The following is a 14,884-nucleotide window of genomic DNA, read 5'->3' as shown; positions in this document are numbered from 1 at the left end:
AGCAAATGCATTATTTGTCTCTGTAGACAAAGGCCTTCTTTCCTCTTCTCTTACTATAAACCATTTCCCCATGTCCAAGGAGTGACAAGAAGCAGGTCTAGGAATATGGTCAATTCCAGAAGTGATTCAGGACTACGGTTTTCAGACTAGAATGCAGTCTACTCACATATACAAAAACCACACCCATAACACTTATGAGCAAATGATTATGATTTTGAAAAAGTTTGAAGTACTTAATTTTAATACCATCATAAACAATGAGCATGATATTGCCGATTTTTACCTGTTAACATGCTTTCATTTACAATGCAAGTACCATTAATAAGTACTGCATCACAAGGCATGACTGTCCCATTTAATGGAATGATCATGACATCTCCCGGCACAAGGTCTGTAGAAAAGATCTCTTCTATTTCTGAATTTGAAAAAAAGTTAAAAATTATCTTTAATTTGTAACAAAAGTACAGCAAGTAAACAAATGACCTATCCAAGCTTCTTGCTCTAAGTAAGATACTGCTTCAGTAGAGTATCACATAGAGTGTCTCAACAAATAGGACTATACATTAACAAAGCATCAGGGCTAAAGAGATGGCTCAGCAGTTAAGAGCATTGGCTGTTTTCCTAGAAGACCTAGGTTCACAATTATCTGTAACTCTAGAGATCTGACACCCTCTTCTGGCCTCCATAGGCACCAGGCATTGAGATTTGTCAGCTAGCTTGTCTCCTGACAGCACGCTGACTAAGCATAGGTGATAAATTCCTCATCACAAGCCCATGCTCCTGTCAATCATCAATTTTGACTGTCAGCCACCTTAAAATAGGAGCATAAGTTCACAGAGGAAGTTCTGATGAATAAGCAAAATAAATTGAGATTTCTCCAATTCTACCAAAACTAAAGAAAACACATAAAATATACCAATATTTCCTTGCCAAAGGTATTCTTTCTTCATTGCAATTACCTCTCATCCCTTCTCACTACATTTTAGTCTTTGAAATTAAAATACAGCAAACTGAATGTTAAGTATACAACATTACTTAATTGTCTTCTTGAAAATTTAAAACAGGCATTGAAATCCCAGTATTTGAAAGGCTAAAAAAGCAAAATCATGGGGCTAGAGAGATGGCTCAGTGGTTACAAGGAGTGGCTTCTCTTCCAGAGGTCCTGAGTTCAATTCCCAGCACCCACATAGTGGCTCACAACCATTCTAGCTGTGGTCCCATGGGATCCAGTGCCCTCTTCTGGTGTGCAAATGCACATGCAGGCATATAAGTAAGTAAGTAAGTAAGTAAGTAAGTAAATAAATAAATAAATCTTTAAAAGAAAAAAGAAAAGCAAAATTGTGAATTTGAGGTGAGGCCAGCCTGGTAAGATCCTTCTCAGGTCTCTGTGCATGTAGGTGCCCCTTGCCTGAAAAAAAAACACCAAATACTATTGGGCTCTAGTAATCCCAGAGTTGATACAACAGGATCAGAGGTTCAAGGTCATCCTACTTAGCTATATACCAAGGACTAGGCCAGCCTATGCTGTTAGAATACAGAAACAACACACACACACCCCTCCAGAACAAAACAATCAAATAATCCTACCAAAATACTAAGATGGCAGCAAGTGTGGGAGATTCTGGTGAGAGAAGGAAGTGACTGGGAAGGAAGTAATCACTTGGATACAGGCAACAAAATGGTGCCTGAGGGCATGCACGGTCCATATCTAGAATCCCATACCTAGAATCCTAGCTCTTAGGAAGCCAGAGTTGCTAAATTTAGCAATCTACTCCAGGAAGGCAGGAAGGGACAATCAGGGGCAGGGGAGAAGAATGCTGAGAATATATGAAAATGGGGAAATGGAAGTAGCCTGCCTCCAGAGAGCATGCTACTATACTGTCTGTCCTTTATGTCATCATCTCAGATCGTATGTCTAAGCATTCTCATTCCTACAGTGACAGTTTCCCTTTTACCATGCCCCATGTCAACAACACCAATATCCATCTATCCAGGTGTGTAGGTCTCGTGAGACTCCTCTTTTTTGCACTTCCACAATTTGCTGGTTCTACAACCCTGTTCTTGATCCAGGTCATCCTTTCAGTATTACTCTCTGATAAACCAGGACCCATGTGGTAGAAAGATAAGTGATTCCCATGGGTGGTCCTCTGATCTCAATACATATGGTTTAAGCACGCATACAATAAATAAATGCAATTTAAAAATAAGACACGTATGCACACATGGTCTTGCTTTACATCTGAGCACTTACTGGGATGTTTGGTGTTGTTCACTTAGACTTTCAGCCCTCATTAGAAGTACTTACCTTCATTTACTCTACAGACTGACACTCTCACAGTACTGTGAGTTGCCACCATGTCATGTAACATAACATATTGCTGAAAGAAAAAAGAAATAAAAACTAATAAATACAAACCCACTCTTCAGAAAGAAAAAGGAAAAAAAAGGAAAAGCTTAATTACTGTGATCACTTTTTTATTGTTCTGCCTATATAAAAGGTGAAAAGCAATAGGATGGGGGAATGACTCAGTGGTTGAGAGACTTACTACTTGTGGTTTGAATGAAAATGGACCCATAGGCCATATTAAGAGTTGTGGCCTTGTTGGAGGAAGTGTGTCACTGGGGGTGGGGTTCGAGGTTTTAAGACTTTCAAGCCAGGCATAGTCATTCTCTTCCTGCTGCCTGCAGATCCAGGTGTAGAACTCTCCTGTGTCTGCCTGCATGCCACCAAGCTTCCAGCCTTGACAATGGACTAAACTTCTGAACTGCAAGGCAGCCTAATTAAATGTTTTCCTTTGCAAGAGCTGCTGTTGTCATGGTGTCTCTTCACAGTAATAGACACCCTAACTAAGATACTACTCAAGTTCAGATCTGAGCACTCTTGTGAACAACAAACAGGCGTTGCAACTTGCCTGTAATTCCAGTACAAGAAGCAAAAGAGTGAGATTCCTAGACCAAGACGGCTAACTGAATTCGTTCAATGCGTGAGCACTGAGTTCAACTGAGACCCTGCCTCAATAAATAAGGTAGAGAACAATCCAAGAAAAACTCAGTATCAAGCTGGGCGGTGGTGGCGCACGCCTTTGATCCCAGCACTTGGGAGGCAGAGGCAGGTGGATCTCTGAGTTCGAGGCCAGCCTGGTCTACAGAGTGAGTTCCAGGACAGCCAGGGCTACACAGAGAAACCCTGTCTCAAAAAAACAAAAAAAAAAAAAAAAACAAAAAAAAAGAAAGAAAGAAAACCTCAGCATCAAACTGGGGCCTCTGGGCACAACTGGACTCTTACATGTGAACACATCCATCCTCATTCCCAAAACGAGGATCAAAACAAAAAAGCACTTTAAATGAGGCAGCCTTGAGAACAGTGGACCCACCCTTTCAACACTACAGTCTTTAGTGGGCAAATACAGATGCCTATAGTTTCTGAATAAGCATGTGGTGATTTTCCTCTAAAAACATGTCTCAGAGTGCAACTTAGTGAGCATATGTAAAGTTTAAGGTTCAAATTCCAGTACCATAAAAAAATAAAAGACATTTGATTCTGTTTATTAAAAAAAAAAAAAGCCAAGACTAAAGACATAACTCAATGGTTACAAACACTGCCTTGTCTTCTAGGCACACATGTGGTGCACTGATGGAAATGCAGGCAAAACACTAGTACATATATTTTTTTAAATGTCAAAAGGTCAAGCAGAAAGCAGGAGGATTAGTTAAAAGCCACTCTTAGCTACCTTGTTTCAACAAACAAAAGGGAGGAAGTGTGTATGTGTACTTAGACAAATACAACAAAAAATGTACTTTGTACTGAGTACTATTCATTCTACAAACCTTGCAAGTTATTAAAAGTGCAAATATATTTCTAAAATATGTAGTAAATTTTGACTTACCTTTCTAATGGAGTATAGTGAACTTAGAATGGACACTATGGACATAATCACAATGGCTAGAGCATAGTAATAGTATTCATCAATGCTCCACAGGACAACACTGAACAGCTGGAAAATGTAAAATGGGTTGAGAACCTAATAAGAAAAAAAAAAAAAAAGAAAGCTCCATCAACAATGGGAGAGGATGTATAAACATACGGATTCCCCACTATATACTGGACAAGTCAACAACCAGGTTCTTTTTTTGTTTTTTATTGTATTTATTGTATGTAAATACACTGTAGCTGTCTTTAGACACCCCATAAGAGGGCATCGAATCCCATTACAGATGGTTGTGAGCCACCATGTGGTTGCTGGGATTTGAACTCATGGCCTCTGGAAGACCAGTCAGTGCTCTTAACCGCTGAGCCATCTTACCAGCCCCAACAACCAGGTTCTTAAAGGATGTGCTCTGTACTCTTTCTTCCCACTGAACACTAAAACTTAATCCAATAAGCTTAAATAATTTACATTAATTTCAAGCCATACCAGAAAAAGCTAACCTGTATGAATTTCAGTGTTCTGCATCATATTTTCTTAAAGTAAATTTATTTGTAACAAATTCTATACTCTGGGCCAAATTATAAAACTTCTACTCAAACAACAAATGTTTCCTTTAAAGAAGATACAATAAAAACTTCACTTGCCGGGCAGTGGTAGCGCACACCTTTAATCCCAGCACTTGGGAGGCAGAGGCAGGTGGATTTCTGAGTTCGAGGCCAGCCTGGTCTACAGAGTGAGTTCCAGGACAGCCAGGGCTACGCAAAGAAACCCTGTCTCGAAAAACAAAACAAAACAAAACAAAACAAAACAAAACAAAACAAAACAAACCTTCACTTATGTTCTAAAAGTTCATTGGCATACAAAGAAAAAATAATATGTGGTAATGGGCAAACTGCTTTGCTCTCTCAAAGGGAACTTCTCAGGATTTAATCGTGAATAAAAGTAAGACTAGAAAGCCCTGGTAATGAGGTTTATGAAATGGTATTTTCATCTTTCTTAATTACTTCCCAATGTCTTTCAACTGTTGATTTTGTGCTTTTCAAAGCATTTTCATGTTTAAAGAACCATTTTACTTCAAACCCAAATGAAATATTAAGAAATGATTCCAACTTTATCAATACAAGAAGTAGAAGGTAGAAGTGTTTTCTTTTTTTTAAAAAAAAAAATCAAAGACAGCTGCTTAATAAGATACTCTCAAACCATGAGGCTTCCTAAATATCTTAATCATACATGAAACTATGCTTACAGGCAGCATCAAATGGCTACTCTAAGAAAGTGGTGGGAAACAATCATTATTTCTAGTAAAGTATCCACCCAATACTACTTTTTATCTATAGCCAAAACCTGAACAAAGATTGGCAAGTCTTTCTGCCAGGCAGTTACTCACCAACTTCCCATACATATTTCTAACCTTTTATTCACACAGCCTAGACAGTTATAAATGAATCCTCACTGCAGGAACTAACATGGTTCCTCTCAGACCACATACAAATGTCTCTTCACGTTTCCAGTCCTATGCTATGTGAAGTGAAAGGAGCAAGGGAGCAAGAAGTCACATACACTTTGACAGGACACAATGTAGATGAGAGACACAAACGGGAATCTATACAATAAAAAATGTATACTCATTCCTCTTCTACCAGACAACAATTTTTTCAATTTTTACTTTCCAAGTAAAATATGAAGCAAAGAAGCAGAAAACTAAGAACAGCTTCTTAAACATGACTCTTTCCAAACTGATGGATCTACTGTCTGCTGAGTTATATACAAAAACTTACCTCTTTAATTAGAAGCTTAAAAACAGAAGGCACTTTCACAGCAATTTCATTTACTCCATAGAGCAACTTTCTATGACAGAAAAATGCAGTAGTCGTATTAATAATTTAGGAAAAGAATTATGTTATATATGGTTAAAGCCAATCATTCTTAGATTCATGTTTTCAAAAATCTCATGTTCCATGACTAAAATTCTCTACTTTAAAAAATAAAAAAGCTGCTGGGTAATGGTGGCTCACTTATTTAAATCTCAGCACTCGTGAGGAAGAGGCAGTTGGATCTGAGTTCGAGGCTAACTATGTCTACAGACTGAGTTCCAGGACAGCCAGGGATACACAGAGATATCCTGTCTCAAAAACAAAATAAGTAAAAAATAAATAAAATAGCTAGCTACGCTATTTGAACCAAAGATGTCAATAGTAGTAAACCAACTTTTATCGGTTTGCTTCCTTTAGACTTCTATTTCATATGTGACAACTATCTATCTTACTAATCACAATAACCAAGTGAGCAAATTATTATGTGTAGGCTATCCTGAAACTTATATATTGGTTAGGCTACCTTCAATCTCATGGGAATCCTCCTGTCTCAACTTTCCAAGTGCTGAGACTATAGGTGTAAGCCAACACAACTCAGGTTCTCTTCTTGAACTGAGGGAAATTTTTTTGAGGTTTCATTTTTATTTCATGTGCCTGGGTGCTTTGCCTAAATGTGTCTGTGCATCACACACATGCAATACCCAATGAGGCCATGGGAAAGCATTAGACCCTCTGGAACTGGATTTACAGGCAGTTGTGAGCTGCCATGTGGGTGTTGGGAACCAAATCCAGGTCTTCTGGAAGAACAATCAATGCTCTTAACCAGTAAGACATCTTTTACAGGCCCAAATAGAGCAAATTTTATTAAGATTTAACTAACTTTTGTAAAAACACACAAACAGTAAATATATTTGAAGAATCTTACCCTACTTCTTTTTAGAAAGAATATTTTACTAAGGAAGTTCATTTCAAAAATATTACACTTCTTACATCTTTTAGAAAACACTTTCTTAAAGTTGCTTAGAGGCTGGGAGTGCTGCTCCACTGTCAGAGTGGCTGTCAACCACACATATCACCCTGGCTTCAATTCCAAACAACTCTATAAACCAAGCATGATGTGGTGCTTTCCTGGAAGCCCAGAACTTGGGAAGCAAATTCAAGATCAAAAGTTGAAAGAAATCCACCCTTGGCTACACAGTAAGGCCTCATTAAAAAAAAAAAAAAAAGGGAGAAGAGGGGAGATGAGCATAAGTCAGTGTAAAGTATTTGCCTAGCCCAAGAAAGGCCCTGAATACTAGTTCTGCTTCCTCTGAAACCCATACCTTCTTCATTTTAATTTCATGTAATAGTACACTTTGTATACTATTATAATTGTAACCTTTTATAAGGTGCTAAGACTGAATGAAAATTTTTGTTTAAACATTGAAAAAGATGTTAAAACAGTTAAAAAAAAACCTTCTAATTCAATAAAAACACAACATTTATCTTTAAAATGTGCAATATGCTGGCAATATGTTTGTTTGGTTTTCGAGACTGGGTTTCTCTGCATAGCCCTGGTTGTTCTGGAACTCACTTTGTAGACCAGGCTGGCTTCAAACTCACAGAAAGCCACCTGCCTGTGACTCCTGAGTGCTGGGACACCAGCATATTTTTATACTTTTAAAAAAAAAAATCACATGGAAAAAAACCATGGCTCCCAGTTTACAGTTTCATATGGGAAATACCAGCGCATGCTTACAATTCCCATATCAGAAAATCTAAGGTTTCACTAACTTACAGAGCACACACTACGTGTGATTGAGAAGGATACTCTACCCAATACACAACACATCCCAATTTCAGAAATAGGAAAAGGTGGGGAAATCTTAGAATTGATTAAATAGTATAACTTAAGGAATTATTAGCTTTAACATTTTTTATAGTTCTTAAACTGAGGGAGTTTTGCTCAAATATCAGTAAGGCATAACTAACAGACTGTAGTATTTAAGTACCTACGTTATGTGGTAGAGAACTGTCTGTATGCACATCTGGATTTAGGAATGTTGAGAACAGACCTACTTCAGTTGGATAAAGTTACCTGTAGGCATGCATCCCCTTTGTCAGTCCTGCACTATGCTTTTCATAAATTGATGCACAAGATACACCTTCATCCAGTCCCCTAAATAAATCCAAAGTTTTTACTTTAAACAAAGTTTAAAATATCCAAATTTATTAATGCCTCATTTTGCTATATGCTTGATTTTAAAACTGTAACTTCCTTACAAATTTCTTAGAAATTCTTAAGAACAAAAAATAGAAGTCCTGAGAATTTTAAAATCTCAAATTCTTAATATAAAACAATCAATAGTTTAAATCTCAAGCACAACTAAATTATCCACTACATTTGTCATGGCTCTAAATAATACTATATAAATAAACATACATAGCAGCATTATCCTTTAACAGTTTCTAAAGCTTATGAGTCAACAATCAAACTAATAAAACCTAAAGTGTGACTGAGATTTCCAAACTAAAGAGTTACTATTTACTATTAATTTTCTTCCACAATGCACCAGTAAGTCCTTTTGTGACTACTACATTCAAAGCACAGAATTTACAATCATAGATGTCTACGACCTAGAACAATTCTAACTAGGATCCAACTAAACACATTTGCTTTCCCTCCAAAATGTCATAATTATGTTTATTTTAATAGATACCTGCCAAACAACTCTAAAGCAAAGAAAATTAAACACATTAACTCTACTTATTCTCTACGTTTTATATATAGGAAAGAAGCTAAGTTCTACAATTTGTTGATACTATTATGGTAGGTTTAAATTTTACAAGTTTCAGTGGCTAACAGACCACACAACAAGAATGTTAGACATTCTTTCCATCAGAGCTGATGACTTCTCCAGAATGCAGTACAAAGAGGGAATAGCAACAAAGTGTTTTACAAGCCTGCAGGACACTGGAATTTTTCCCTAAAACAATGGTACTTCAACTTCAGAATCAGAAATGAGAAAATCATTGGCCAAATTCCAGAATATTCTTTAGTATTCTAGGTAAGCAGTCCAGGTATTAAATGGTCTTGATTCTTGTTTTTACTGTTAAGAGTTACAAACTTCTCTGGCATTCTAGAGCAAGGATATTTAGTGTTTCAAATAGTGAATAATAGCAAAACAGAATCCTCAGGAGGTTAAGATGGGAAATTGGATACAAACTGAGCAAAGTAGCAAGACCCCATCTTTTAAATAAAGTCTAAACCATATAAGTTTTCATTTAACTTTGATCTCTAAACACAAAAATGAAACAAATAAGGGATTAATCCAATTTGTCCTATCCGAAGATAACAATTGCCAGTGTCATTTCTCATCAAGACAGTAAAATTTTCTAGGTACATGTTACATGATTCTTTGAGTACAATTGGATGGGACTATCAACATAGGAAATAATTCAGATACTCTAGAGAAAAGCATAGGGGTTGGGGAGTGGGGATCACTGATAGAGTCACCACTCATTAGCATGTGTGTGTCTCAGATGTTCAGCTCAGTACATACCAAAACCAGAGTAAAACTAAACAACAACAACAACAAAAAAAGACTTGAAAACCTAAGTTTAAAGGTATATTCAAATTCTTCATGCACCTCACCCGCTGACTGCTGGGATCACAGGCATGCACCACTGTATATGGTTTTAAATTTTATGTAAAATTCTCCAAGATACAAGTTGCAGGTGAGACTTACTTTAAAATGGTTAATGAAACTTCAAACACTAGAGTTATTAATAAAGTGAATAAAGTAATGAAGTAAAAGCCTCCTTGATTTTGTGTTAACATTAGAATATAGCCACTTTTACTAAAACAAAATATAACATATTCCAAACAAACTAAAGATACTTACTTTAAGAAATCAAAATTGTGAATGGCATCATTCCAGAAATATCTTATGCTATGGTGAGTAAAATAACGCATCTGTAGAACACACATAATATTACATCAAAAGGCTTATCTTGTATCGAATAAAACAAACTTTCTATTAAACCTAAAGTTTTTGGAGGAGGGGCTAGAAGAAGAGGGAAGGGAAATTGCAGTTGGAATGCAATATATGAAAGAAAAGAATAAAAACAAAAAATAAAATACAAAAAACAAAAACCCTAAAGTTTTATCTAGTGACAGGTATTTTACAAAGCGTGCAATTTTATTTCAAGCAGTAACTGCAAATGTAAAATTATAATGCATCTTTGATAATGTAGAATGCAAATTAGTTTTCACAGCTTTGACACTCCATCACAGTACCTGTTGTGACTGATTCTGTGAGTATTTATTCATCTCGCATCTATTTTCTTCAGTCAGAAGAACAGCATGGCCATTAGGAACCTTATTAACTAAAGATTTTGCATTCAAATTTGGTTGATTATCCAGAGGAAGAAAGTGAATTTTTGCACAAAACCATATTTTAAATTCATCCTTTGAAGAAAGAAAGATCAGTTATTATGCATATTAAATAATTGCCTATAATTTTATGTAAATGCTATTATTTACAAATTTAGTTATCTCTTGTTGACAGAGTACTATTCATACTCATTTAGCATGAAAAATTTCTCATCAACTTTTACTCACTTTACCAATACAAACTATCAATAGATTCTATAAAAGTTCACAAATCCTTAATCACATATACACTGAACATTAAATATTACAGCTTCTTAAAAAATGCTTCCAATTAAAGTTCTAAACAAATTGCTTAAGATGTAACATCACACTCAATAGCAGGCCAAGTCAATGAGGTATATGGGCTATATAATCCTAAAGGGCCAGGGCCTTAAAGACAATTAAGTATCTAATACCGTGTGGGTCATGAAGAGCTACAAAAGGACAGCCTCATCAGCTTTAAGACTCCTTTTAGCCTATTCACTGGAACAGAATTCATATCAAAGCCATACTTAAAAATATTAAACATTCCTTATCATTTCCTGGCAATAAAGTCCCATTTACTTATTCTAAACAGTTTATACAAAGCCACTATTTAATTCTTGTATAATTAGCTACTAGTAAATACACGCATAGACTTACAGTCGTCCTGAGAAGCACCACTTCACAGTCTTTAACTGCAGCTCTAACACATGTGGTTTTCACTCGCCACTCAGGCATCCAGTAGAGGAGGAGGAGGAGAAAACCACCGGTACAAATCACCCCTACAAAAACCATGGCAAGCTTCCAGCGACATAAGTTATAGCCATGTATCTCCTGCACAGAAGTAGTAATCACGTGATGAGAAAATGATAAGCCAGATAAACTAAAATTTGCTCTCAAACTATTTTCTTTGCATATAAACTGTATTTTCTCAACTGCTAATTTACCTATGTTATTTTCAGTAAGTTCATTATATAAATTTTAGACTTAATAGTAAAATTTGTTGATCACATTTTGTATTTATGTCTAATAAATTCTTTGCTACTAACACAGCATATATCTATATATATGATTGATACTATATATATATATGATTGATACTATATATATGATTGATGAGCAAATAAATACATATAGTTTATGTGTATTATGTGTATGGGTATTTTGCCTACTGTCTATACACCATATGTATACAATGTCTCTGAGACATCTTGCTAATTCCCCAAGTAAACGTTTCATTTGTGGTTTATAAAGTTCAATTAAAACAAAAACTCAGTTTTGTTAGGTGAAGTAGGTGTGTTTAAACTAATCAAAGACTAAAGTTCTCTCCTTGCTATATAGTTTAGGCTGGCATCAAACTCACATTTCCTCTCCTGTCTTCATAATGTCCTGTCCAGGCTTTATTTTCCTTTTTTTTAACTTTAATTTATTCTTTTTGTCCGGCAGGTTTTGCATATGTGTTTCTATGAGATTCTTGGATGTGTAAACACGTGTGTCTGTGTGTCTATGGCTGCTTCTTGTGCCTTCCCTTGGACTCTTTCCCTTCTGCTTGTTTTGTCCTATTCTCATTTGTTGTTGTTTTTATCTATTGTATAATATTTTGTTTTATTATTATCCCTTAGATGCCTTTTCATTTTCTATTGAGACAAAAATGGGGTAGATCCAAATGGGAGAAATAGAAGGAACTGGGAGGAAGGGGAGGGAAACCATAATCAGAATATACAGAATGGAAAAAATCTATTTTCAATAAAAGAAAAAAATTAAAAAGTAATGAAACTGCCAAAAGAAGGAGAAGGAAGAAGAAAAAGAGAAAGAAGAGGAAGAGGAGGAAAAGAAAAAAAACTTTTGGAACTATGTGGACTTTACTCCAGTTCTGTCATTCATTCGTGTGTGTGTGTGTGTGTGTGTGTGTGTGTGTGTGTGTGTGTAAAATGTTCTACTTTAACGCTCCCATTAAGTCACATGGCTATGAAATACATCTAAAATTACTTGTTTCTCAGGATAAGGACTCAGGTATTTGAAAATCCTGCCCCCACTTCAGGATGAAACTGAAGAAGCTGCAGGAGAGGCATGCTTCTGATGGACAAAATAAATTGGCCATTCACTGCTCACTATAATTAAACTACAAGAGAAGATGAAAACCAACAATTCAAACAAAAACAAACAAAAACCCTGAAAAGGCTATATACTAAAATCCAAACTACACAGGCCTGAAGAGATGGCTCGGTGTTAAGAGCTGCTCTTCCAGAGAACCTGGGCTCAATCCCAGCACCCACATATGGCAGCTCACACCTGTCTATAACTCTAGTTGCAGGGCTTCTGACACCTGAAACAAACATACATGCCCGTAAAACACCAATGCACATAAAAATGAATTATTTTTAAAAATCCAACCAACATAAATGTTATATAACCTTGATTCAAATAACCAAAAATAAATAATTCCAGCATTAGATAAGCAGAGGAAAGCGTATCTCTGAGTTTAAGGCTTGTTCTACAGAGAGAGGTCCATTCAGGACAGCCAGGGCTACTCAGAGAAACCCTGCCTCAAAACAAACAAACAAACAAACAAACAACCTACCACCACTCCCTCAGTCAGGCCAGGAATACTGGCTCGTGTGTTTGATTCTAGGACCTGGCAAGTACAAGCAGCTAGAACTCTGAGACTGAAGCCGGCCTGGTCTACTTAACAAGTTTCAGGCCAGCCATGACTTTCTAGTGAGACTTTGTTGTCTAAAACAAATACACACCCACCCTTAGGATGCAGAGATTCCGATTTATGTGTTGAGTGGGTGTTTCACTAGAGATCAAACCTGGAGCCTCAGAACAGCAGGTGGACAAACACACTCCCTCAACCTATGTTGGTTTTTCTTTAATTGTATCCTTTTACTCCCTAGAAAATTATGAAAGTTGGTTACCATTTCATCTTCTTGACCCTTGTTGATAATCTTCCTTTCTTCTTTGTCCATTTCTACAGTGGCTTGAAAGGTGCTGTGCTTCACAACAGGTGAAGGTAACTGCAGGAAAAGAAACAAATGTTGGCTTTCTTTAAAAACAGATCTTGGCCACCACCAGAACCAGATGCTTTTAAAACCCCACTGCTGATGACACCACACACTGAGAAATCAAGTTGGAACTGAGCTAGAAACTGTCCCCTGTGAATAGCTTTCTGAGAAAAGCCATCAACAGTCAAACCCATATATACACTCTGTACTACAATACCAACCTGTCAGGCAAAATATCCTCATGGGTACAATAAATAGGGTCATGACTGTTATGTAGATAACCAACCACTTTCTGATCAGATTTGGGACCCATTCCACAGGAGGGAAATCATGCTTTTACCTGTAAACCTGGACTAAAGCCCATGGCTGGGGAAGTCTCAGACTCTGTGGTAACGAACCTATTATTCTTGTTTTGTCCAAACTACCTTCAATTGTTTATTTTTATACCCACAGACTATTGCAGCTCTCAGTCTTGGACAGAGAAACATATGCAGTTAGTAAAGCAATCCGTAACTGGAAGAATAATGTTGAGAGCTCAGCCCTAAACACTTAGGACAGTCTAGTTCACCCTCTCCAAGGCTGAAAGGACATCATGGAATTATAGGGGGCTGGGGAAAAGAAACAAACAAAACTGTGAAATACTGTCCTCCACACATGACACGACAGCTGCACTTACTAACTCACAGTAGCAAATACGGCCCATCAATATTTTGTCATGGACAAAGAGAGGGCTCATGAGACCCCCATCCATCCCTGAGGAGTTATTGGCGGTTAATGGTTGCTGGGGGAAGAGAGTCCATTTCTTCAGTTGAACAGCCACTAATAAGTTACCTCATCAACCCTAATTAAACTCAAAGGGTAACAGAAAAAAAAAAAAAAACACAGAACTTGAAAGCAGGAGGGCTTGCTGAAATAAACAAAGTGTTCTGTGGAAGTGGGAAATGAAAAGACAATGGGGAAAGGATGGGTTTGTGAAATGCACACACATTAAGACATGGGTATGAAATTATCAAAGAATAAGTTATAAAACAAAACCCTTGAGTATACCAGGTATTATAGCTCACAACTTTAATCTCAGCCCAGCATTTGGAAGATATGAGCCGATCTGTGAGGTCAAGGCCTCACAGATGGCTCACATAGTGGAGTTACATAGTGTGACTCTGTCTCAACAACAAATTTTCTTTTTTTTTGTTGTTGTTGTTGTTGTTTGTTTGCTTTGGTTTTAGTTTTTTTGAGACAGGGTTTCTCTGTGTAGCCCTAGCTGTTCTGGATGTCACTCTGTAGACCAGGCTGGTCTCTGTGCTGGGATTGTACACCACCACCACCTAGCCAAACTTAAACTTTAATTTCTATTACCTTGGCAAGAAAAGTGGCCGGCTTTACATTTTATAAATTTCTTTAATAATCTCTTCCTCTCCCCTTTTAAGTAATTTCTTTGGCTAGTTGTCAGTGAACTCAGTGAGTTTTCACCCTAGACATAAGGTGAAAGAACATAGAGTAAGGAACAATCAGAGGATTGCTCTGTGTACCTGGAGTTAGACAGGGTTGGTTGAGTGCTATCCTAATAAAATTTTGGCTAGGAATTACTATTATGTACATAATATTTGTTAGGCAAGTATTTGTTAGGTACAATAATCTCTTAAGATCCAGACCTGATGGCCCCAGAATTCAGGAGGCAGAGGCAGAGAGGCAGAGAGAGGGGCAGAGAGGGGCAGAGAGGGGCAGAGAGGGGCAGAGAGG

General features: G+C 36.9%; 1 protein-coding gene across 3 annotated transcripts in view; it reads right to left on the bottom strand.

Annotated features, from left to right (window-relative positions):
- Positions 1 to 14,884, bottom strand: part of Atp13a3 (ATPase 13A3) — an 81,202-nt gene that overhangs the window by 45,550 nt on the left and 20,768 nt on the right. For all 3 annotated transcript variants that reach the window (XM_028753755.1, XM_028753753.1, XM_028753754.1), the window contains 9 exons: positions 13,058 to 13,156; positions 10,800 to 10,973; positions 10,023 to 10,193; positions 9,628 to 9,698; positions 7,821 to 7,901; positions 5,708 to 5,777; positions 3,888 to 4,022; positions 2,306 to 2,378; positions 284 to 415 (listed from right to left, as the gene is read on the bottom strand). In XM_028753755.1, the coding sequence (XP_028609588.1) occupies positions 284 to 415; positions 2,306 to 2,378; positions 3,888 to 4,022; positions 5,708 to 5,777; positions 7,821 to 7,901; positions 9,628 to 9,698; positions 10,023 to 10,193; positions 10,800 to 10,973; positions 13,058 to 13,108 (958 nt within the window). In that variant the 5' untranslated portion in view covers positions 13,109 to 13,156. The remainder of the gene's footprint in view (positions 1 to 283; positions 416 to 2,305; positions 2,379 to 3,887; positions 4,023 to 5,707; positions 5,778 to 7,820; positions 7,902 to 9,627; positions 9,699 to 10,022; positions 10,194 to 10,799; positions 10,974 to 13,057; positions 13,157 to 14,884) is intronic.

This window comes from Grammomys surdaster, unplaced genomic scaffold, assembly GCF_004785775.1.
Source record: "Grammomys surdaster isolate TR1022 unplaced genomic scaffold, NIH_TR_1.0 125956, whole genome shotgun sequence".
NCBI classification, from domain to species: domain Eukaryota; kingdom Metazoa; phylum Chordata; class Mammalia; order Rodentia; family Muridae; genus Grammomys; species Grammomys surdaster.
The sequence above is the reverse complement of the archived record's forward strand: the minus strand, read 5'-3'. Positions and strand labels throughout refer to the sequence as shown.